The sequence below is a fragment of the Anopheles coustani genome, chromosome 3 (genome assembly GCF_943734705.1).
Source record: "Anopheles coustani chromosome 3, idAnoCousDA_361_x.2, whole genome shotgun sequence".
NCBI classification, from domain to species: Eukaryota; Metazoa; Arthropoda; class Insecta; order Diptera; family Culicidae; genus Anopheles; species Anopheles coustani.
Window position 1 is genome coordinate 64,640,989 of NC_071288.1, and position 24,680 is coordinate 64,665,668.

Genomic DNA, 24,680 nt, shown 5'->3' on the forward strand with positions numbered 1-24,680 from the left:
CGCACCGCCTGTTTCATCCCTTCGGTGGACCCTTCGGGTAGAGGGTTGTGTATACTGTCAGCGGTAATTATTATCAACAATTAGGACCGGAGCGTACCAATACAAGCGAGCACTACGGTAACAACAAAACAACGTACCAACAGTAATAGCAACAGCAGCAGGAGCAGCAGCAATTTCTTAGTATATAGACCACGCAGCAGTGTGCAAGCGATCGTGTAATGGTGGTAGTGCCACTGTCCTGATTCGAGCGATTATCGCGACTCGCTTATGTAGAATAGGTCGTTCGTTTGGTAGGGTTTTTTTTTTTTGTTTCGCTTTTAGACGTTTCTATGGTTCACGCGCGCGTCAAGAAAAGGTATTGAAATATCAACAGTTTCTAGGGCGGACGGTACTATGGGTTACATTGGAAATCGTAATCATGCCTTTCGATATTCTACCTAAAGATATTGAATATTCTCAAACAGTGTTCTCAAAAAATGAAATTGTTTTGTGAATACTATATAAGAAAGGGGTAATTTTTCATTCAATAATTTTCACAATTGTTAAATACCAAAACACAACACGATTCAAATAGTATCTATTAACAATTGTGTTGAGTAATTCTGTTTATGGGTTTTAGCTCTCCCAAATAAAACTAACAATTTCTATTTTATTTTCTTTTTCAGATACCCTACAGCTGTAAGGCGCGAGATGCTGTAGTTTTTTTTAACGTGTACTTCAACAAGTGTGAAATAGCAGTAAACAAATGAGTAGTGTGAGTTTCTTGCACTGAGACTACGTTTAAGCCGTTAGTGAATATTGCAGGCGGAAGAAGAAACACAATCAAAGCTGGTAGCTTTTGACGATCGACTAAAATACAACAACGGTGCCTAACCCAGTACTCAAGGCATTGCCGACCAACGGGTGTATCCGTCGAAATCGTTGCACCGAGTATAGGTGTGCAAGCTCCGGCGAGTGTTTTTTCTCCAGTAAATGTAGGGTGGCGTTCGAGATTCATCGTCGTGTACTTGTGCAACGCGAGAGGTTCCGGGAAAGATAGCGAGAAATAGTGCATGTGAAAGCGTGGGTCCGTGCATCCGAAGAAAAATATAAAGAAAGCCGAACAAATCCACCACCACCACTCTTCCAGCGCGGAAAGCAGAAGGGGTTGTGTGCCGGACGGTTAGTCCAACAGCAGCCTACTAGCAGCAGCTGATCGTCGAGGTAGTGTGTGCGGTCGATCTGGATCTGGCCTCGGGCGATCGCTCGGTCACGTTTGAGAGTGTATGCGCGCGCGGATGTGCACGTATGTGGCGAGTGCATCAGCAGTGAGCCTGTGGTGTGACAAGTGAATCCATCTTGCCGCAACGAGGGGCGTTGTGTGCAGGAGGTGGCAGCGGGGGTTCACTATTTCAAAATCATTTTCGGCGCAACGGATACCCACAGACGAGCGCGTTAGTGATTGACGCGAAAATGTACGCGAAAGGCAAAGGGACAGCGGTGCCGTCCGATGCACAAGCTAGGGAAAAGTAAGTATCTTTGAAATGCCATAGCAACCTTACGAGATCCATATATGCAATGCTACTTTTATGATGAAATTTTCAACGATTTTATCGCAGATATGGGTAGTGTTGGGTCGTGTGCTACTTTGCTATCCAACACAAACAGCCCAGTGCAGTGTGGCAGCAGACACGCACTTTGAAAAAATATTGTTGGGCTACCCAAATAAAATTAAACCAACAGAGTATGTAACTTCTGTTGTAAGATAGATGGAAGTTGGTTAAAAATAATTTCCCATCTTGTACCACACTGAAAAACAGAAGAAGAATTGATAAGTAGAAATGAAATAATTTTTAAAAACCATCAAAAACTGTTCTTTTAAGTTGATGGCATACAATACAAGTATATGTGAAATAAAATCAGCAAAAGGGTAGGGTGTTGCTGAACATTGAAATAATGATGTTGTATGACAGTTCCAGATAAACAATGTGTGGTACCACAGAACGGCACATCAAAAGGTGTTACTTGACCCAACACTAATCCTCACAGAATGCACCAGTTATAAGCGTTAGGTAAAACCCCCCAAAGTAAATCAACTACCGTCCAAAGTAAATCAATTCATATTCGGTTCTAATATACAATAGAAGAGACGTCACAGATTTTCTACAAGAAACTGAGAGAAATTCATGTTTTTCTCTTTACGGGAGCATAGGTGGGTAATGAGGTATAGCTAAGCAATAGGTGATAAATTCTATGACTACGCTGATATATGCAACAAAGCTCTATTGATTTAATGTTGTTGAAGATATTGATAGCTAAACTCTAATTAGTTTGTTTTATCTTTATCATACACTTTGTTTTTCATTCTACACAGAGCTACGGTTTACATACAACTTTTCTGTTGATTGCTTCGTGTTGAAGTACGTTATAGTCAACGTATAGTTAATTTTGTGGCCACAGTTTGTGGAGTCACACCAGTCATTGTGCTGAACCAAGTTCTTCGGTAACGATTTGTGAAAGGACGAAAAATCACACCTTTAGAGATTTTCAGTCTGCGACGCGAGCGAAAATTGTTACCCCTAAAAAATCGTGAAAGACGCAGCGAGATCGTAAAACCATGCACCGCTTAAGGCCGAGATAGATTTCTGCCAACCTTGAACGTCTGATCGATTCTCCTCCTTTTCTTTGTTCCCTCACCGGTTCATTACCATTTTTCCAGGGTGAATCGAGCCGTGCCATTTTTTTAAAATGTGATCGACATCTTAAACCTTCCAAGCACCGCAGCTTTCGTCGATCACCGTCGTTTCTTTATTTATGTTTGTTCATAAAAAACACACACACACACACATACACAGAGGCAGAGTCAGGACAATCTGCAGCGGGGATGGGTAAGGGGGTGTGCTTGGAGACGTTGCTTTATCACCTTCTTTGCCAACGTCTCTTCCTTTTTCTTAGTAACGGGCTTCGAAGGTGATATGAGCGCAAGGAAAGCAAAAGAACGACTCAATTTTTGCCTTTTTGCGGCCTTGGCATGACAATTAGCTTGAGGCAGGAAGAATCCTCGTTAGGCGATAACATTGAAAATCTTATGTTTTATAAAATTTTGAAAGTATGCTCATAGTTTAATGTCACATTTAACGAAATGAAAAACACTTCTGGAAGGGTTATACTTTTACCTTAAGGAGAAGTTATTTATTTTAAATGTTTGAAACACAAAGCATTTTCTAATGAATTCTCCAAATGATCAGTGGAAGGTCGATTGGGACATTTTAATGTCTTTGCAACGTTTCTAATCCATTAAGGTTCCATGAAAATCATATTAAACGTAGCTTTCTATTCAAAATAAGGTGGCACGGACTTTTGTTTATTGTAAAATTATGCTATCAGGAGCAACGACATAAAACTTTATTCAAGTGCAACATGCAATATTTTTGAAGGTAGAAATCATTTTCAAATTTCACATTAAAAAAATATTGGCAGCCCACAAGATCACTACAGTTGTTGCTATTAGATCAACGTATTTCAAAAAGATACATATTATTTGGGTTGGTCATTATTTGAAAAAAGTTAATTATATTGTTCAAAGATCGCTAATGAAACACTCACGAATAAAAGAAAATTTAGAATCGTCTTCAATTTCCAACAATTCTTTGTAACACCACGATGATCTGATTGTCGTCCTTCATTGTAACAGCTTCAGCTTCAGACAGAGTTGCATTTTATGTTCAACCGGCGATTGAAACAACCATCACACGATCACTGTGGTGCTGCGTTATCCGCGTGTATTATTTCCTAAAAATATCTTCCAATTTTGTTGTCTGAATTCCCCAACACGTCAAGCGGTTCCCTCTCTGTGTACGTCGTCGTCGTCTATTCGCCCCGCAAAAAGTAATGACGCAGCTCGGTGATATGCTTCCACCGTATGTGCGCGGCTTCCATACGTGTGCCGCAAAACCCACCCTACACAGACGTGTCCGATCGACGGCGTTTGCCGGCGAAGGAATTTCCCGCACCACCCGAAGGGTGTCCACCGACCGCTGGATGGCGCTGGTATATGGGCGTTGTGTAACGTTTATGAGCGCATTTGGAACGCTTCAACACGTTTTTGCGAACCTCTACGGCCGCCGCTCTGTGCGACATACCTAGCGTGTGGCGTAACACCACTACCTTCCCCCAAAACACCTATGGGATGGGAAAATTGGAGTGGTGGCCCGAGGAAAGATCCTTCGCAACGGACGCGAACTTAGAAAGACGATTGTTTACATCGCGCTCACTTGACGATGGCCATTCGCCGTTTGGTGCAATACAGGCGCTTGTCTTTCCAAGTCCCTAGCTCTACTCCGAGCTCTGTAACCGCGGTGTTAGTCCTATTGGACAACCTGGAAATGTTGCACCAACACCGTGTGACCACAACCCCAGCGAACACCAAGGTAAAGAGGGCTGGTGTGCGCGATCTTTTTGCCTGTCGAATGTGCCCGATTTCACGTATCTGCTCGAGGTCTTCGATCGATAAACAACACTCCCAAAATGAATCGTGTGATTCACTGTTTCTTCGTTGAGTTTTATGAACGAGCAATCGAATCGAATTGTTACTTGCACGCCATGCTCCTGTGAACCTTCGGGATTTATTTCCACCGTTTTACTTTTGGTCAACGAATCTTGGGTTCGATGAGAGCTAAATAAAGAACTTTGAAAAGTTCAAGACATTTTCTTTTCCAAATCCAAAATTCTTAAGGCCACTTGTTGATCGTTTGAACATTATTTAATAAAGAAGTCTATCTTTTTATTATTATTATATTCTTTATCTATGTTGCCATCCTTATGTTACTATATCTGTTAGTAATGTGTTGTTGTATAGAATTTTATAAAAATTTACATGAAATTAGTTTTTTCGTAAGGTTGTCCTGACAGGACTCCTTCAACATCAACCAAACGATTTTTCATTTTTCAACGATTCATCCGATCACATCATTTTGGTGTGCTGTCAACGCTGTCTCCTGACACGCACCACAGACTACTGGATGTAAAAAAATATTAAATGGGAAGTAAACAAATTTTATAGGGTGCGTTGCTGTTCGTACGTAAATTCTAATAAAGATTGAAAAAGAATGATCAAACAGGGCGGCCAGATACGGAGGAACTAATGCAAACGCGCCGGTCGTAATGCGTTGCTATACCGTGAATTGCGCGGACGTCAAAGTGTTAACTTTCTATTTTGCTATATTACATTGAAAGTGTTAGTGCAGTAGCCAGTAACGGACAAAGAATAATATTGGATTTGTGGTTCAAAATGAGCAAATCTAAAAATCTACTACATATTTTAGCTTTTTTTTATGTGTTTTTCTGTGTACACTAAAAACTCGACCAATACTGAACCGTCGCTTCTGAAACTTTTCACACATTAAGTTTAAGTACTGCAGATGTTGTTGAAGGTTTGCTTGATCACTATTTTTTGATAAAATTATCTAAATTTTACAATTTAAACTCAGTTTTACTAACACTAACAAAACAAGCATGTAAACAAATGTCAAGGTGTATCCAACATAGTTACCCTAAGGTTTATACATCACGGGGAAATTCATGAAATTTCATACATTTAAATTTGCCGTTATTGTAACTAATAAATTAATTCAAACTTTCAAGTAAAGAGTAAAACCATAATTCTTTTCTCAATCCCTTTGTTACCGAGCAACGCCGGGGCGTCAAGCTAGTGTGACATATTTTTATGATACATCGATAGTAACTATGAAGGAATGGTGGTATGTGGTTGTTGAATGAATGTTTTATATCATGTTAAATGGTAATTGAAACATACTGGAAAACCACGCGTTTCTATAACAAGAACCCTTAGTGACAAATTCAAAATGTCTTATAAAAAGATAAATTCTTATTTGTATGTGACGAAAATCAGTGTTACGTAGGCCCCTTACACGATCGCACCTCCTTACACGATCGATTGATAACTTTTTTGATTAGGGTAAAGCGAAATATGAACTAAAACCGAAAACTAACGAAAGCGTTACGACACGTGTGTGTCCTCACCTTTTACGTCAACTCCGAAACTCCCCTTCATGTGGTGTCTTCATCGGGCAGCGAAGTTTCGACGAGTTCAATCGATTGTACAAATATATCCCTAGAGTTGTTCAACTTTGGCAGTATATGAGGGAAGCGTGTTCTCCGTCCCTGCGGCGCAAGGATCGGCAGCAGCAGCTCTAGTTTTACCTGTATTCAAGTTGACCACTTGTCTTTAGTATTCAAGAAAGCTGCTCTCGGAGCTTGTTAGTAGATGGGTTTACAAACTTTCTCCTGGTTCTCGGGAAACGTTTGAAATAAAAAAAAACGCTGGATACTTTCTAACGCAAGAAGGAACTCAGGCCAATCAGGGATTGGGAACGGTTCTGAACATCCTAGAACAACTGTTTTGAGCACCTGCCACTCACCAGCGTTCGGTGTGCGAGGCGCCGATGAGTGACAAGAAGATACATAAATTATGTTGTAACTATCTCCACGGAGCTTATGTAGCCCTCCCGTGGCGAAGTGGAGGTCCGCAATGGGAGTATGAGGATATGGAGCCAAGCAGACAACGAGTGTGACACATACTAATCGGATTCTTCTACATAGAGAGCGGCAGAGCAGCAGCAGCAGCCCTCCAAGCTCGCTTTTCTGTTGGCACCGAATCTACCCTTCCCTGTTTGGGGGGGACTCCTTCAGCCTGAGCTGTGTTGAGGTATGCGAATCGGTTGTGTATGTACATTCATGCTGTTGTACATAGCCCGCCCGCAACCCGCATACGAACCCAAAGCCTCCCAAAAATCGTTCGCGTTATCCTTTGGGCGGACAATGAGGGGCAAGAAAAATAAAAATGAACGAGGGAAAGGAACTGGCGGGAGTGATGCGGCGGGGGCCGTCCCCAAAGCGCGTAGTCTGGTAAATCCTCAAAAGGATATGAACTGATGACGGTTTGAAAAATCCTCGTGGCCGTGGCCGTGGAGTGGCGGACGGAGGGAGGCATTTATTTGCTACTATCTCCGGCCGTTCCTTGCCGTTGCTGTCGTCTATGCGTCGAAAACATCGGTAAAGGGGGGAGGGAGTGGATGGTGCGGGTTGGATGCAGGCAGGTAGTATGCTGGGTACATACTGACTGTTGTATTTTTTTTTTGCTACTCTCCACTAAAGTTCTTCAACGTTGTGTGTTGGTACTGAATGGGACGTTCCGCTTTAATACCGATTGCCATCGTTTTTACTTTTTTGGTTATATATTTTTTTAAAGCACTTGGCGGATGTGCGCTTCCATTGGGAGCGCAATATAGCTTCGGTCTGGCTTCGAGGCATCCGTATTTGTTGTTAGTTATTTCAAATAATGCCACACTGTTTGCGTGTAGTTTTTACAAGGAAAATTTTTGTTTTTAAATTTAAATGACCTTTTGGTTTCCTTTTTCGTTTCGTAACCATTGGCAAAGATGGAAAAAAGTATGAAGCCTTTTAAAATTACAAAATACTTTATTTTGTTTTCGTACTTTTTATTTATTTAAGCATGTTCAACAATACTTGATATCGATTATTCTGTTGGCCTGTGCCCACGTTTCAGTAGCATACCTGATGGTGTGTCAACGTGACCTTATGTAGTTTTGATTTAAAGCAAACAAGCATAGGACAAAAAATTAAAAAACGACCAGGAAGGCACAAGGGTCCGGGAATAGAAACATCAAAACAACTGATAACAGAAGCAGGCTCCCGAGCGAAGGAATGCTGTGAGGGCGTTTGGGAAGAAGACATAACTGTGTATGCTTTTCGGGTGGTTTCTCCTTCGTCTGTCGGGACTCTGGTGGCTCTCCGACACAAAGCCTGCATCCGTCTTTCGTTCGAGATACGATTATCCTTTTCCGTAACTCTTGATGATTAGCATGGGATTAGCGAAGAACCGACGAAATCAGCAGCAGCAGCAGCACTGATGAAAGCATCTCGTTGCCCTTTGATGAGCAGATTGTTCGGTGCTGCTTGAATACAAATGGGTTCCGTTCCGTCCTGTCTAACTCGGGTTGTGCAACTCAGGTGCAACTCCGTTTGGAGTCGACTGGCCTTTGATGTGTTTCGAGTTGCACTGATAGGAATTAGGGACAGGATTTTACCGTACATCACTCGAAGGACGAAGGAAAACTGTCCGATCATCTGAGCAAATCGTTCAAATTTATTTTTGGTCATAGGTTTTTCTTCAAGCTTGACCCTTTATCAGAAAATTTACTAAAAAGTAATTTTTATATTTATGTTGGATACCATAACTGGACGCGATCAAAAGGTTGTGGCTTTCCATGTTTAATTAATTAATGTTTATTGTAGGCCTTTAATATTTAAAATGTCAAAGTAAGCCAGTTTTTTAATTCGAATTACTGCAGCAACAGTTCAAGCAACGAATGAAATTTGAAAGATTATCTATTTTATTTAAAATAGATGGCAAAACCTGGAATTGTATGTATGTTTTTCAACATGAACAAACATTTTGGTGATTTTCAAAACCATCGAATTAATCGTTATAGAAAAAGGGGTTTTTCATTCGGTATATGTTTCACGTTTGTTTCAAATAAAAGAGTTTAAATACAGTCTTAAGAATATTTGACAAACAAAATACAAGAACTAACCCCCTATTTTCAAAGGGCCAATTTTTCGCGTTAGATCCGTTAGTATGTTTTTTTTGCACTCTCTACACCCTTTAGAACTGTTTTCCCGGATCTTCTCGTCGATACCAACGACGGCGCGGGCGCGCAACAAGTTTCCCTCCATTCCTTATCTCGATACCGTGTACTTTTACAGACGTGTGTGCGAATGTAGCACAGCCACAACATCGTTGACGTTACAACCTAAAGAGAAGAGCGCGTGATCAAGTTTTTAGGCGCGCAGAAGGAGGGGAGCGGCGTTGGGTCGACGCAGCGCGTCAGCAGGTCAGCTTAATATCTAGATGCTTCTTGAGGTTTGGTGGTCTTATCAGAACTGTGCGCAAACGGCGCTTGATAAGCAATAGCCGTCACTGCGCTTGTGAAGGACCATGTGTTTGATGAGAGGGAAAAACAAACAGCGTAAATATTGACGAAATGATTGTTCCGTCAGTGGGGTGTGCAAATCTGGATCCATTGCGTCGCATTTTATTTTATTGCTACAAATGTCTAATGGTCTTGTTGGTGTTGTTGGCAGTAAATTAACCGTTGGTTAGATGTAGGTTCAATTTGTACCTTCCTCCTCCGTGCTGTGTTGAGGCACATACGATAAGGGATCTGTTACAACGTAACACTATTTAAATTCTTTTATTTTTACGTTATCGCTTTTTTCCAAATGTTTGTCGTAATCTTTATAAACTTTTACAATACATACATATAGTTAAGTTTAGTACGTGGACTTCTGTTTTAGTACAGATTTTTAGTACAATAATTTTTGTTAAAATTTGGTTATCAAATTTATTTACCCAAACTAAGCAAAAAGTAGGCTTTCCATACTTTTTTGTAATTATTATAACCTACCACTACATAAGTTCACCACTATATTAGTGTAAAGGGCTGATGAGCATTGTTGCTGTCTCCCGCTTTGTGGGTGACACGGCAGTAGTTAACGTGTTAAAGCAGAATCTCAATTCATTGGCATCCTTTTGTTGAACACTTCTTTTGTAGTATAAGCAAATCATAAGCTTAAATAGCATTACATCCAATATGACTGACTGACAGTAATGTGTCAAAATTCGTAGTGAAAGATTGCATTAGCCGTCCAGCACCACAAGAATTGATATTTTAGGAGTTTGCAAGCAATAAAGTCATACTTTAAAATACAGGCTTCGCCAGCCAACTTTGCCTCGAAAGCGGGTGATTTTTTTTCTAACGCACGTTATTTTGAAATATTTCATCAACTGTTGTCTCTAAAGCAACTGGTATTGAAATAGCTCATCGACAGTTGTCTCTAACTCATCTCATTTTGTATCTAACTCATCTGACTATGTGTTTAACGCATCTGGGTTGCCTCAAGCCGAAAACTAAGGAAAAACCAAAGTAATTGTGATTATGAGATGTTGTAGAACTCCAAGAACAATAAACATTATTATTTTTGTATGCCTCAAAGCTATTCTGAAGTATTTTTGAACAATTTCGCGTTTAATTTTTATACGTGCCTGTATACGTATATCATCTAAGAAGGCTGCATTGTGGACCGACACTGGCGGACCGACACTGGCGGGCCGACACTGACGGACCGACACTGACGGACCGACATTCACGGACTGACACTGGCGGACCGACACTGATCGACCGACGTGACTCATGGATTCGTCAGCCCCTAGGGACCGACGTGGCGTGAACGGAAACTTCACCGTCAGTCCCCAGGAACTGACATGGCGGATAACGTGTTAAGCACATAGTGGTGTATAAGTTCTTATTACTGACGATTTTTCTCCGAAGAAAACTACGTAATCCTGTAAAGAAGCATCAAACTGTGTCTAATACAGAGTCTTAAAAGATACTGAAAAGTAATCGATCTTCAACAATGCTGCATACTTAAATACTATTCGAAGCAATTAATATTTATCGTTTTTAAAATGTTTGCTTGAGAAAAGACAAATTTAAGTGACAATTTTGTTATTCCTAGACATTCCTAGCCATTCAGTAAAACGTGGGTTGATGCATTTCCCCAATACGGTCATCCCTCCGAAGGCCAGCTTCGGAGTTCGTCAAACCCAAGGCCGGAAGGTTTTCGTTCTATCGGTGCAAAGGAATCTGCCAAAGGTGTATAATTTTTGTTTTCTTCTAGGCGTACGGTTTTGGCACCCTATTTGGTACCAACGCGACAAACCCGACCGCACGGGGGAGGTTTTTTTTTACCCAGTTCTATTACACTTTTTTGTTGTTGAGATTATTCTACGTGTCGCTTATATGTAGGAAACATATACGTACATTTGTTGTGTATGCACAGGTGAGGACTCTGAGCCAATGTGGCGCGAACAGCAAAATTTGAAAAAAAAATCACCGAATGTCTGGTGAGCAAAAATAAACCACAATATACTGTGTCTCGGGGGCTGTTGCTGCTGTTGCTGCTGCTACATGTGAAGGAAGTAGCGAAAACGGCCGCCACCGGTAAGAAAAGGCAAACGTACGGCAAAGAAACAGAATAACCGAGAGTGCTGCGCCAAAAACCTGTTTTTCTGTTCCTCCGGCGGTGGTTGGATTTGCCGTCGTTTTCTTCCTGCTATTGCCGACGACGATTTCTTCTGCCGTCCGTCCGATCGTCATTTTCATTGCGATCCACCACCATCGCCATCATCAGCATCGTCATCATCATCATCATCATCATCATCATCATCGCCATCATCATCATCAGCAGCAGCAGCACCATAATCATCGTTCCCTTTTCTTTCCGTCGCGATTGGCGGGAACACACCACAGTGCACCACCTCCGGGAGGACTTAGTTCCCAGTGGCCAAGTGTGCAGGTTTGGCACCACGTTTGTTTTGTAACTCGGATTGATGGTGTAAAATACTGGGGGAAAAACAATTTGAATCGATAAAACGTCCACCAAATGATATCGTTGATAGTATGCTCGTGCAGTAAGCAAATCCTTTCGCCGGTGGCTTGGATCTGATTTGAAGATACTTTAAGGATTTGAAAACTCATTGGAAAATAAACCATATTTTTTCATTTCGTTGTTTCTCTTATTCCTCCTCCAAACTACTTCAGATTTGTTAAAATATTGAATTTAAAGTTCAAGTTATTGTGTACTTAATTTGAATGAATAATTTTCTATTTAAATGAATCTAAATAAATTTTAAATCAACGAAAATACTTTTGATCAACATCCAATTCCAGTTTAGAAATTTAAAGGTGTGTACAGATTGAACCAGCGAGCGACAATAATGTAATAGACCTACATCTATTGCCTTTGAAGGTAAATTTTTCGCTGGAATCTCGATAACGTTGAGCCATTTTTTGACACTTGACTGTCACTTATGAAACCGCTCGTTTGTCAATTTTACCAAAGAAAGCATCGCTTGAGGTGATTGGCAGAAGGAAGGCAATTGGTGATGGGGCTCCGTTTGCGATTCACTATCACCGGCATCCGGGTTTTCGCCGGGTGTATGTACGTTCCTTTAATTGGGATTTTTGCAGGCTTACGTTGACGGCGATCGAGATCAGCCGCCAGTCAGTCACTTCATTTCGCGGGCCATCTTCTCACCCATGAGTCAAGGCGAAACGAACGAAAACCGTGGGAGAGATGGCGGAGGAACGAGCGGAAGAAAGGCGACACCGCCGATAATGTCGATCCCTCTTCATCCGGCCCAACTCGGACGCGAAATGCGTGAAACCGAGAGATAACGAAGGATAATTATGTATTGTTTTAATGCGTTGATTTCCTTCGTTGCTCTCGGGGCAAAGCGTCGAATGATGATGATGATGTGTGTGTGTGTGATGGACGCTGGATGATGGAACGTTTCTTCTCTTCTCGAAGTGCTCAATGTTTTACGACTTTTCTTCTTCTTCTTCGTCGTCTTCTTTCGTTTTTCCTCGTTTCTTCAACTTCACTGATTTCGAGTTTCGTTTTCTAATTTACTCTCTTCTCGCTTCTGGTTTCGTTCACAGAATTGCACTTTATGTATATGAATATTTATTACACGTAGGAGCATCGAAAGCAGCACAAACATTCTTATCGGAGGTAAGTCAGCCGTGTCCGGGTGATCGGGATGATCCTTGTCTTTCTACGCACACACGACTTGCCCCGGCAAGTCGTCGTGTTCGTATTGTACAGCACAACGACACCCCTTCACGATCGCGATGTGTGGAATTGGTGGGTCCTGGGTGATCTTTAACATTCTAACTGATTTGCTCGTCATCTCTCGGTCACTCACGTTCCATGCAAACGCACCCCGTCCAACCCGTCCAGATTCGGTGGGAGAAAAATATCACACTAGGCGAACCACCGGGCTTCCTGCATTCGTGGTGGTGCGTGTTTTGGGATCTCTACTGTGCGGCACCGGAGCGACGGGACACCTGCGAGCATTCATCCGAGGCCAAAGCATTTCATGATTACGTAAGTAACACCCTTATCAGCGCTTCTGAATAAGTATTTTTCTATAGTCAAAAGACCTCTTGACCATCAGCATCACAAATTGTGGAGCTAGCCTTGATGGAACTTCAGTAGAAAGCCAGGCAATAGAAAAATGGTAAAAATCATTTCAGTTATGGGTTTTGTAGAGCTGACGTTAATTTCAAAATTGTAATTTTTTTCCTAGTAAAAGAGATAAAAATGGCTAAAGGTACAACTTCAAACATGTAGTGAACTGTAGAAATCATTGTTTTTAATGACTGGACGGTGAGATTTTATTTTCTTTTAGAGTAACTAGTTTTTTTTGCTCGAAGCTAAAATACAAAGCGCAGCGTATCGTAATTTTATTTGTTTGATTCTTCGATAATGATGTCTATTGTATTGAGGATTGAATTTATTAAAATATATTATCCAGAAAGTATCCTTTATCAATAATATTTGGCTTTAAACAAATAACAAATAAACCAAGCTTCCCTAACGATAAGTTTCTATATTTACAATAGCCTTCCACTATAATAATGTAATAATATATAAAATTTCATGGGAAGATCCGAATTGTCTGTCACTCGCTATGTGGGTCATTTATGAGTAGAATCTGTTTTGCTAAAATTTGTTCATGAAACAAATACTAAGACTTGTTTATAACCAAATAACAAATAGACCCTGCATTGCAAAGGATAACTTTTAGCAATTACTATTATATTAGTGCAATACTGTAGTAGTTTCGTGGCAAGATCAGCCTTGCCTTTCACCCACACGTTGGGCTGCCGAAGTGTTAATCACAAAACTGTACTAGAAAAGAAAAGGGATCTAACTACTCATAGCACAACGGAATCGTCTTCTCGAAAAGTCAAGTTTCCGTCCGTATTTGGTTTAACACCGTTGTAAAACTGTAGCAAAGCATAAGACGGAAGATTTTCAGTCCCGTTGCAGTGTGCCTCTCAACGTACCAATTCCTAGTTAAGCCAAGCGTTTTGTTTTCTTTTTTTCTGTGTGTGTTAGCCGTGGTCATTAATCTTTCACTGTGTAGAAGTGCGTATCTTTGGTTGGTGGCGGTTGTGGTTGCGACTGTGCGCTAGCGTTGTGGCGGGTACCTCAGCGGTCCGTCGCCAACCGTTAGAAAGCTACGGAAAAGCGGGCGAAAAACTGTAAATTTCTCTAAAAGCGCTTGGAGAGAAAATAACAGAAAAACAATCACAAAAAAGAGTAATGGACAGAAAAAAAAGTGTAAAGGACGGACGGCGTAGGTTAGGGGGCCCTTGGCTTCTACCGTTGGCGTTGCAGCTTAGGAACCATAGGTTTCGGTCACGAACGGAGTACTTCGGGCCGGGCACCACAAGTGATGCCGGATGGAAGAAAAGTGAACAATCAATCTCCCGCTCTGCTAGGTCCTTCACACGTCGCGAAGAGACCGAAGAAATAAACCAACGATCGTACAGATGTAATGATCGGCATAGAAAGCAGAAAGGTAACCTCCAGCTTGTCGATCGCACTTTGGAAGTAAGTGACTCGAATGCGAACGCGGGCGTGGTATGAGGCGATCTCGTTCGCGGAACGCTTAAGCCCTTTCACCGAGGTTAGGAGCGATTAGCTTTTTACCATCACCTTTTGAACTCCCCTCCACCTGTTGATCAGATTTCTTCTAATGGTGTAAGTAGCACATTGGAAAGCTCGCCGAACAGTAATTTTTGTACAGAACCGTTGTAATGTATGCTTTCAAATTTAGAAATGAAGATTTGTCAGGAAAAGAATCGAATAAGAAAAAAATACACTGAGCCGACGAACACAAAAATGCAATCCATAAAATTGTATCCACCTCCTCGCCACAACTAATGCTACTAATCTTTCTTGCAGGGTTTCGTGAGTTCAGGCTATGGAGTGAACGGAATAGCACACAATGCAGGACCTGCACCGAGCCCTCTGGGACAGTTACCACCAAACGAAGGTATGCCGGGCGGTCCGATGGCACCTTCAGGCTTCTTTCCGGTAAGTTCTCAACACCCCCCTCGACCTGGGCTGCTGCTTGGTTGGGTGGGGCAGGTTCATATGCCTTTGATCACCGTAGCGATTTTCGTTCGCCGAACACATTACCACCGATATCATTCTTCAGCGCGACGAGAAGGGTTTGGTTTGGCAGTTTGCAGATGTAGGCAGCTTGGTTTTTTGTTTCATGCACAAACTCCTTCCCAACACACAACACTCTCACTGTGGTGTGTTGCGCACAGTTGTTGCGGGCAGCGAAAATGCCCAACATGTGACACAGGATGATAACGGTGTAATGCAGCAGTGACCCCTAACTCATGTGTGCCATCTATAGCTGGTAGAACTCATTTGGATTAACGTTTTTGCACAGCTTTCTCATTTACTCGTTTCTTATGTTGGGGGTGCGGTGATTTCAATGCAGTCATGGACGATCATTAGTTATAACAGTAAACGATTTCTACTCACCCTTTAGTTAAAATTTGCAATATAGTTTGCGTATTAGATACAATTGTATCCAAAGTTGAGAGTTTTACAAACCCGGTTTCCTTTTGCGGTCCTTAGCGGATCGTTAAAATTTGATTTCGTCACTTATGTGGTTCTGATCAATGAGTTGCACTACGGTCTCTTCGGTCTTCATGTTCATTATCAAATCTTATATCTTACGCAGTGTTGAATATAATTTGCTTGGGAATCTTTAAGTTAGATGTAATATTGCTGATTGCTTAAATGTTACTTTGCTGGTTGATCGATTGTCCATTATTCTTTGAAGTAGTTAGTTCTCTTTTTTTTGTACCCTCTCCAGTTAACTGTAGTAAAATAGGCTAGTTAAATATACAAAAATCATGTTGGTGAATTCTATTTGTTGGATTGTTGAAACTTTATATGTATTTTGTATGACATAAATGGCAGTGTGTGAATTATTATTTTTTTATATCTTCTTGTTCATTCCTACCTTGTATTGGCTATTGTACACAGTTTTTAGGAGATTTAATAAAACATCTCATATTGCTTGTTGTAATAATTAATTGTGGAACGAAGAAGATAGCTTATTGCGGTGGAAAAATCGAATTTATTGTTCAAACGTTCCGTATTTGTTGGTTTTTTTTGTTAAGATTTGCGAGGTTTTTTTTTATTCTGTAGAAACATTACTTTTGCCTTTGCTGCAATTTATTCTCGCTAGGTTTGACTATTTTGAGTTTTTCCCCTTTTTCTTTCTCTTCGTGAATGTGTGTCGTTATTACTGATTATTTTTGCAGAACTCCTCCATTAGGCCATCACAACCTTCACACCCTAGTAGTCAGCAGTCCCCACATCCACAGCCTCCAAACTCGCATGGACAGTTGATGAGCGGTCAGGTTAGTATCTTCACGTCGATAGCATTTGCGAGTTGTGTTTGCTGGAAATGACAAAAAAAAACATAAAAACCAGCAGCGGGGAACTGACTGAAACCTCCTAACACATTGGCATGACTATCGCATCCTGGCGATGCGAGAAACAAAGAGCGAGAGAAAAAGAGAGAAAGCAAAAGAGATGCGCCAAAATTCACAAAGGACTTAAGCGACGTTTGCACCGTACCAAGTTTTCTATGTTGTTATGTTTATGTTCATGTATTCAATTTTGTCTCAATGGAACTCCTCCCTTTCTTTTCTTTTGCAAGGTCGAAAGTTATGTTGAAGATGTTTTGGATGTTCTTTTTGTTACAAATTCGTTTTTCTGTTTTTGTCAATTTTTTTTTTTACGAGAAACAATTTTATGATCATCATAAGGAGAGGTAGAGTACGATGTAATCGATTTCAGTGAAGAAGTGAATCACTTTTAAAATTAACTCATTTGATGTGTTTCATGATTAACCGACCATCATCTGTGGAGTATCTTGTGTGAGCATTTCAAAACCATCTAAACGCTAAATAAACCGACGGTTTGAAAATATGATATAGCACACTCATAATCATCACAAAGCATCTTGCTCCTAAAACCTGTCGTCACTTACCATGCATACCATATCAAACCTCGTTCACTATCATAACAATAAAAACATAGAATTTATTCGTCTTAACAGACAATATATTGTCAAAGTTTGATTGTGTTTTCTACATACGCTTCTGTTGTTACATTATAGTTGTCCGTTCATTGTCGCAAGTTTGTTGTCCATTGTCAAATGTTTCGTTGTAAAAAAACTTTGTGTGTAAAAAGTCCACTAAAAATGTTAATTTTGTGTTCCTAGACATAGATACTACACTACGAGCGAAAAGCATACGAAAAAACAACTATAAATTGTATGGATATACGAAATGAAACAACTAAGCCAATCTTCTGTTCACTTATTCATTGTTACACACACATTGTTGCTGCCTGTTTGCCTCTTGTCTTGACGTTTTTGTCCCTTCTATTAGATTCTATTAAATTTGTTCCATTGTTTATATGCTCTATCTCTCCTTGTTATGTTTTTTCTTTCTTGTGAAGTGTTGTGCAATTTTCTTGTTTTCTCTGTCTGTGCTCTAACTCGTCGCGGGTTAATTATTAAATATGTTCTATGTTTTGTGTTATATGCCATTCTCTTCATACTGGAACGGGTAAAACTTGTTTTTTAAACTTTCAAATCGTTTAAAGGATGGGTTTATAGTTTAATTTTTCCTGCAGAACCTAGCTTTGGGATTTTCATGTTCATCTACATACACCACAATTCATTGCAATCAAAAATCTGAGCTTGGATTCAGAGCTCTATCTTCAAAGAGCTCATTTTCTAAAAACGTACCAAATTTTTGTAAGCAAATATTTGTCGAAAATCTTAAAATGTTATTCAAATGTTTTCCCATACTGCTCGTTAACCCGTTACTGCTCGTTCATCCGAAAACAAACAAATCATCACATTGGTCAGTTCCACACTAAACTAGGCATCATCACATTGGTAACATTGATGAAAAGTTACCCATTTCATCCGCCGTATATCCTCTGCATATCGTGTGCTCTGTTGATCTTAAAATTTGTTTATTCTCCTTTCAGCCATTCATGGGCGGCCCTCGTTATCCACCTGGACCTAGGCCCGGAGTGCGAATGCCGCAAGGAATTGGAAACGATTTCAATGGTGTAAGTAAATTCAGGAGCACTCTTTTGCTCTGTCGGGTTGAGTTGTAGAACCAATATAATGATGCATTAATTTGCATTTTTTTTATGTTCAATTTTAGCCCCCCGGACAACCAATGATGCCAAATAGTATGGATCCGACGCGGCAAGGTAAGATCATGCGCCCTCGTTTGCTACGAGCTACGATCATTATTAGTACATTCTGCTCCACCGTTAACAAAGCGATTTTTTTCACCGAAGCGTCTAGATTTCTCCCTTTCCTTCTCTTCAAACCGAACTATCTCTGTTTTTCTCCGTAAATTTTCATAAATGAAAACATACAAATCTCGATGATCGCAAAAAGCAAAACATATCGTATCCAATCCGGAAGTCACATCATAATAAAGGTGGCCCGTGTTTTTTTGGTTTCATTGTTTTTTTAAGTAAACGTATTTCATGCAAACCAATATTTAGCAAGCGTAGTTTATTTGTCATTCGTATCAAGATCATCACCGGCCTTTTTGCTTGCAGGCAAAACATTTTCGTTTGCTCTGTTGTTCTTGTTCTCTCACCATCTTCTCTTGGTTTGTTTTTTGGCAAAAGTCATAATTCGATTTTTTTGCGTAGCCCCCGAGTTTATTTTTTTTAACACTTTTGGTTTTTCAAATTTCTTCCTGTAATATGTTTTTGTTTTACAAATCAATGTACCTTTCCATTGATTAGTACCGAGGAAATAGTGAGATTGATTTAAAAAAAACATGTCTGTGTTTATTTCTTCTATAATTAAACTTCACTATTTATCAAAACTGTCGTTTACGAACGGTTTAATTGAATTGGTCCTTCCTTCAGAGTTTTAAACCAAATGTTGGTTTAAACAATTTAGTCGTAGTCCGATGATGATAGTTTTCATGGATATTAGTAGTTTAAATTAGGATTTTCAATGAGATTTTCCTAATATACCCGCAAATCTAAATTATCAATTTTTATTATATTCATCAAATGATTGTTTGATGAATTACCTGAATATTTTCCAGTTATTTTTTGTTACAAAAGTTTTGCGTGTGCATAGTTTACCGTGGTTCAATTAATTTCTTCTCTTTTCGAATTTGAATGCAGATAACTTTTTTCTGTTCCACGGATTTTACCGTGAACGATAAACCAAATGACGCTGAGCTCTGTAAAACAAGGGCGCACTACTAGATACATTGATAAGAATTCTAAACTGTTGATAAACAATTATTAGCAACAATATTCCGACCTGGCTAATGTACAGTCAATACAAAATCAAACAATTTCGATGGAAAATAAAAATCAGTCGTACGAGAAATATGTACCTTGTCAAAACTGTAATAAAATCGAATGAATGTTTTCTTTTGTTCTTTGTTCTCTGTTCAGGTGAAGCTGGAGACTTTGTAGCATGGCAAGGTAGGCAATTTATGTCGCGCTTGTCTGCTACTTCAAACCACTTTTTGTTTTAGTTCATTCTTTTCTTAATTTCTCTTCTTATTCCACACTCTTCTTTCTATCTTTGGTCCGTTTTGCTGTTTCTTTACCTTCACTGGCATTTACTATATCAATCACTTTTACTGTCACGCGTTCTGTGTTTTAACTGTTACCTGTATAACTTACATAAGCTATATATTGCTCGATATAATATGATTGTTTTTGTTTTATACAATTGCGTTAAGAACTGAAACAGATAGTTAATGTTAATGGAAAACGGAAACGTGACGAAGGTTTGATTGTATATTAATTCCGTTGTTTTTGTCTTTTAAATATGTTTCATGTTCATTTCCATCTTTAAATGTTTATAATGCTACCATAATCATTATTCAAATTAAGTTGTTTGTGTCCATTTATCATATTTTTTATTTTTTATTTATTTATTCACGTTGTCAAGCCTAATTTAATTAACTTAATTTATTTGTTTATTATGCCGCTGCGTGGTATCTTTGTTAATTTATATTGTAATAGGTTTGACATTTTATTTAATTAAGCGGAAAGCTTGTTGAATAGGAGAACAAAATTCAAATTGAAATAACACAATTCGGCTGATGAGAGATTTTTGTAATTTTTACGTTTATATACTCTCATAAAACTCCATTCAATGCTCTTCCAACTCAAATACACTATCTTTCCTATCTGCTTTACTTTTCGTACTCATTGATACACTTCAATGGTTTCCTACCCTTGCTGCACCAACAAGACTCTTTGTTTTATCATGAAATTTTTTATCTATTGTGAATCTGATTGCTTATCTTTTCCCTCATTTAATTGACTTTATTTAATTAGGAGAATATTCAAAGTAATATGATGGTAAAAGATGCTTGTGAGCTAAATTATTTTTATTCTGTCAGAACATCGCTCGTTCGCTGTACAAAGTGTTTCAGTTTTGGAGAAGGATAGGGATAATCTGGTTTGAATTACGGAAAACAATTTGCCATCTTTTCCCATCATTTACGTTTTTTTTTTGTTGTTTTCATATTTACATATCTGCACTTCATCTGTTATCACATATGTATAGGAATTCAGTTTTAAATCAGTATTCCATAGCTTGAAGCTTGTATTCACCTCCCCTCTATCGACCTTTATGCATCTTTATTCCGTTGCGCCGATCCTTGTTGCTTTGTTTGTTTATTTCTAATTGTTTACGCTTTTCATACATCCTTTTATCTAGATGTTTGACGCTTGATGCCAAATATAGTGCTTCGATAGAAAAAATGTGTGTTAACAGAATGTGTTTCTTTTTTCCCCTTCTTCTCTTCTTCATTTCAATCATCACTCAAAACCAACCTGCAAATCATCAAAAACGCTTAATCAAATGCCTACTGCGTGTGTATAAATCGAATCGATCACTTCATTCACACCATTTCACTGCAATTGCCCAAAAACAAAAAATATTTAAAAAAAAATGTACCTCCCAAACCAAACAACGAACGCGACAAATGTATGCCACATTATCAATCATTGGTCATGAAATGGTTTACTTCAATTTACTTATGTCCTACTGTCATCTAACTTGACAATATGTTTCTTACATTCGATCCCAATGAACCATTGTATCATTTCTCGCGACATGTTCATTCACGTTCGTCACCGTTCTTGGGATTTGACATGTGTGACTGCTTGTGTTTGTGTGCGGGCATACATACGCTGTGCGATTGTTTTGTGATTTTGGCCCCAAACTCCATTCCCGCCCTGCTCCTTCTCCGCGCCAATGTCCTATCCATGTTTGTTTCTCCTTATCGCCTTTCCTTATATGATCGTACATTGAATGCAACCAATCGAAACGACAACACTACAACTGTTCAGGCCCTCCAGGTATGGGTCCGATGAATCCTCGAATGAATCCACCTCGCGGCCCCGGAATGGGTCCAATGGGAGCGGGCACGTACGGTCCCGGTATGCGCGGTCCCCCACCGAACAGTAGTTTAGGACCCGGCGGAATGCCCCCTATGGGTATGGCCGGTGGACGACCGCAGTGGCAACCGAATACGTCGTCAGTAAGTACACGCACCGTCCTCCCCGTTCGTCGACCGAGACGGATGGTCTATCGCAGTCTATTTATTGAAATCTAATCATTTGTCACACGTTTTTAGCCGATGAACTATTCGTCGTCCTCGCCCGGTAACTACGGAGGACCACCTGGGCCAAGCGGGCCACCCGGACCGGGAACGCCCATAATGCCATCACCTCAAGATTCATCGAACTCCGGTGGCGAGAATATGTACACACCAATGAAACCCGTAAGTAGAGCTGCTCGACGCGACAGTACCATTGTCTAACGGGATTCTGTCATCTGTCTTCGGTTTTTAGGAATTCCCTATGGTCGGCGGCACGGACGGTAGTGGTCCGATGGGTGGTCCGATGGGCCCGAACACGATGGGAGGCCCGGTACTTAATAACGACGGTCTGGATGGTATGAAGAACAGTCCCGCGAACGGTCCCGGCACGCCACGGGAGGACTCCGGTAGTGGTATGGGTGACTACAACTTGGGAGGTTTCGGTGGACCGGGCGAGAACGTAAGTTTCGACAATTTCTAGAAACAATAAACACCACCCCCCTCCATTCTTAACCAAGGCGGTTCTTCGGGCAAGGCAAACGGAAAACCCGTACCTCTATGTGCTACCGATGTTTCGCACCGAGTTTTCACTTTTTTTTGTTCTACCCCACAAATATTAACTTGTTCCTATATACATTATGGCGGTGCATGAATGAGGGCTTCAATGACGAATGTACCTATTTTGGCTTTTTTTTTTAAATTGTATTTTTTATATTTAAAAGTGAGCACAATCCCGTGTCAAAATTGCTCAAAAGCCAATATATCCTAGCCAATCAGGTTAAATTACAATGTAACATCAATCTTTACCTTTTACTGAAATTGCAGCAAAAGTAGACACAAATCCTAGTGATGTTGCGAACATGCGTGTCATGTCTTCCGATTTGCGATACCATGTGTAAAACAATTTCTTACAAAATTTTTTGCGAACCATATTGAATGGATTCGGTTATCTATCCCCTGTTGTTTGATTGTCCATGAAGAATTTTCTGGTGCAAGAACACAGCAGCAACGCTTCCATTGCAACGATATAAAAAATCTGACATTTTATAGCGATCAAATGAATTGAAATACGACTCTCGAACGGGAACTCTAACACGGTCAATTTTTATCCGCCAGTCAAGTACTACGGAAAGTACCCAAGAGGTTCAGTTATAGTGTTTTACATTTAAGCTTGGTAAAAACTTGTCATAACTTTCATTAACAAGTGACGATAATGCAATTTTCTCTGACGTTCGAGTTGACAGTTTTCTTGTTATGTGATAATTGTTCGTAATAGGCCAAATATTGCAGTTGTTCGCCATGAAAATTGAATATCTTTTTATACAAAAAAAAAAAACAAACTACAACAATCTATTTTCTAAAAAATATCGTGAAATTACTTTTATTTAATTAATCAATTTCCTTTAATCGAAGTTGTTGCCGTGTTCCAGCTCCATTTACATATGTGTTACGATTTATGTCGAACGACAAGACCTTTTTTTCTTCATGCACAGTGTTTTCTCTTTCGTCGAATTATGTTTTTTTCCGGTTGGTCATCTTTACCTTTTTGTCTTTATTTCCTTTGTTCGGTTTGAATGGAGTGTGTAAATAAAAATATGATATTAAGTTTTTATTCACTCATCTTGTGGATATATTTTCCACAATGTTTGCCTTGGTTTGGTGGTTTGAATATCCCTCAAGCATCACAGAAGCAGTTAAATCTGTTAATTAAAGGACAAAAAGTACGCCATTGAAAAACAGGTCGCATTCATAGAAAACACCTCAAAGTATACTCACCAGGAAGTGGCTCTTGATTTAGTCGTTCTACAGTCGCGCAAAATTATTTTCAAGCAAACTCTCCCCCCGGTACCCATCATATGTTAAAGTTGCAGAAAAAATGACCAAGTATAGAAGTTACTCTAAACGTGGAAAAGGAACGTATTATTATCACATGAAAACAAACTAATGGTACAACGATCATTTGATCATGGTATAGATATCCCCGTTCTTATTAGTGAATTGTAAATAACGTGTGTTCGTTTGGTTTAAGTCGACGATTCTAAGAGGGATTGTTTTTACCTGTAAAATGAAAATCTCCTTCTCTTCTCTTTATTTTTTTGCTTTTTTGTTATTGTTTCATCATAAATATTCCTTTCCTTGATAATGCTATTGTTGAAAGCTTTGTTTCCTGACGATGCAAAGTGTATCAAATGTTTTGTTTGGAAGGATTTTTTCTTGTTGAAAAAATTAATTTAGTTTTTACTTTGGTGTAATTTAAAAGAAATTTGCCTCCATTGCATAGTCCTGCAAATGTGTATTGTTAAGGTTCGAGTAACTGCAGAGGAGATTTTTCAATTCATGAAAGTCATACGAACCAACAACAAACTTACAAAATACTACCCCTACAGCTGAATATGTGTACTGAATATGACGCAATTTTAAGATACTGAATATTATTTGTGGTACAACTCACATCGCGCTAATCACACCACACAGAGAGAGTGAAAAAAAAACCGAGAAAGAGAAAGTTTCAAACATGGAAATCGTTCGAAAGGAATCGATTTGCGGTACTAATTTCCGTTTGGCTTCGATAAAAGAAATAAAGAGAAAGAGAACGATGTTTTCATTCGCCTTTTGCAAGCGTTGGTGGTTGGAAGATTTTAGAAAATAGAGAGAGAGTTGACACAAGCAAACGTGTACTACACCATCCAAGCTGGAGGTGTATATAATGATAAAAATTTATTTTACATTTACACTTAAGAAAATGAAAATAGATAGGTAAACTACTCACAGCCTCAAGACGGCGTTTCGTTTTCGTCACAGGGTTGAGGGCAAAAAAGGCAAGGAAAACATCAACCATCTGAAGCAACAAATGTTCGTCTGGTAGATTTAAATGCTTTGAAAAATAGATTAAAATTGTAGTTGATAGTAGAATCCTTTGTTCGACAATGTAAGCTTAGATCATAAAACAATAGAAAAAGATGGTGATGCTTGAACCGTCCTCTTATGAATAAAGCATTTCCCTCTGCGCATTTGGCACTCTCT

General features: G+C 39.6%; 3 protein-coding genes across 11 annotated transcripts in view; 2 read left to right on the plus strand and 1 right to left on the minus strand.

The window, feature by feature from the left end:
* The window catches only part of LOC131259837 (glucose-6-phosphate 1-dehydrogenase), a 285,104-nt gene that overhangs the window by 120,488 nt on the left and 139,936 nt on the right, over positions 1 to 24,680 (minus strand). The gene's annotated exons all lie outside the window — the stretch shown is intronic.
* LOC131259831 (serendipity locus protein alpha-like) overlaps positions 1 to 24,680 on the plus strand; it is a 162,050-nt gene that overhangs the window by 91,432 nt on the left and 45,938 nt on the right. The gene's annotated exons all lie outside the window — the stretch shown is intronic.
* LOC131259842 (single-stranded DNA-binding protein 3) overlaps positions 1 to 24,680 on the plus strand; it is a 41,708-nt gene that overhangs the window by 11,845 nt on the left and 5,183 nt on the right. For 4 of the 9 annotated variants that reach the window (XM_058261446.1, XM_058261439.1, XM_058261441.1 and 1 more), the window contains exons 2-12: positions 666 to 1,508; positions 12,585 to 12,657; positions 12,886 to 13,032; positions 14,902 to 15,033; positions 16,287 to 16,385; positions 18,034 to 18,117; positions 18,216 to 18,264; positions 19,489 to 19,518; positions 21,406 to 21,596; positions 21,693 to 21,839; positions 21,910 to 22,116. In XM_058261446.1, coding sequence (XP_058117429.1) covers positions 1,453 to 1,508; positions 12,585 to 12,657; positions 12,886 to 13,032; positions 14,902 to 15,033; positions 16,287 to 16,385; positions 18,034 to 18,117; positions 18,216 to 18,264; positions 19,489 to 19,518; positions 21,406 to 21,596; positions 21,693 to 21,839; positions 21,910 to 22,116 — 1,215 coding nt within the window. In that variant the 5' untranslated portion in view covers positions 666 to 1,452. Of the gene's footprint in view, positions 1 to 665; positions 1,509 to 12,584; positions 12,658 to 12,885; positions 13,033 to 14,901; positions 15,034 to 16,286; positions 16,386 to 18,033; positions 18,118 to 18,215; positions 18,265 to 19,488; positions 19,519 to 21,405; positions 21,597 to 21,692; positions 21,840 to 21,909; positions 22,117 to 24,458; positions 24,654 to 24,680 lie in introns of those variants that run through there. The other 5 variants (XM_058261447.1, XM_058261442.1, XM_058261443.1 and 2 more) reach the window with 5 other exon arrangements.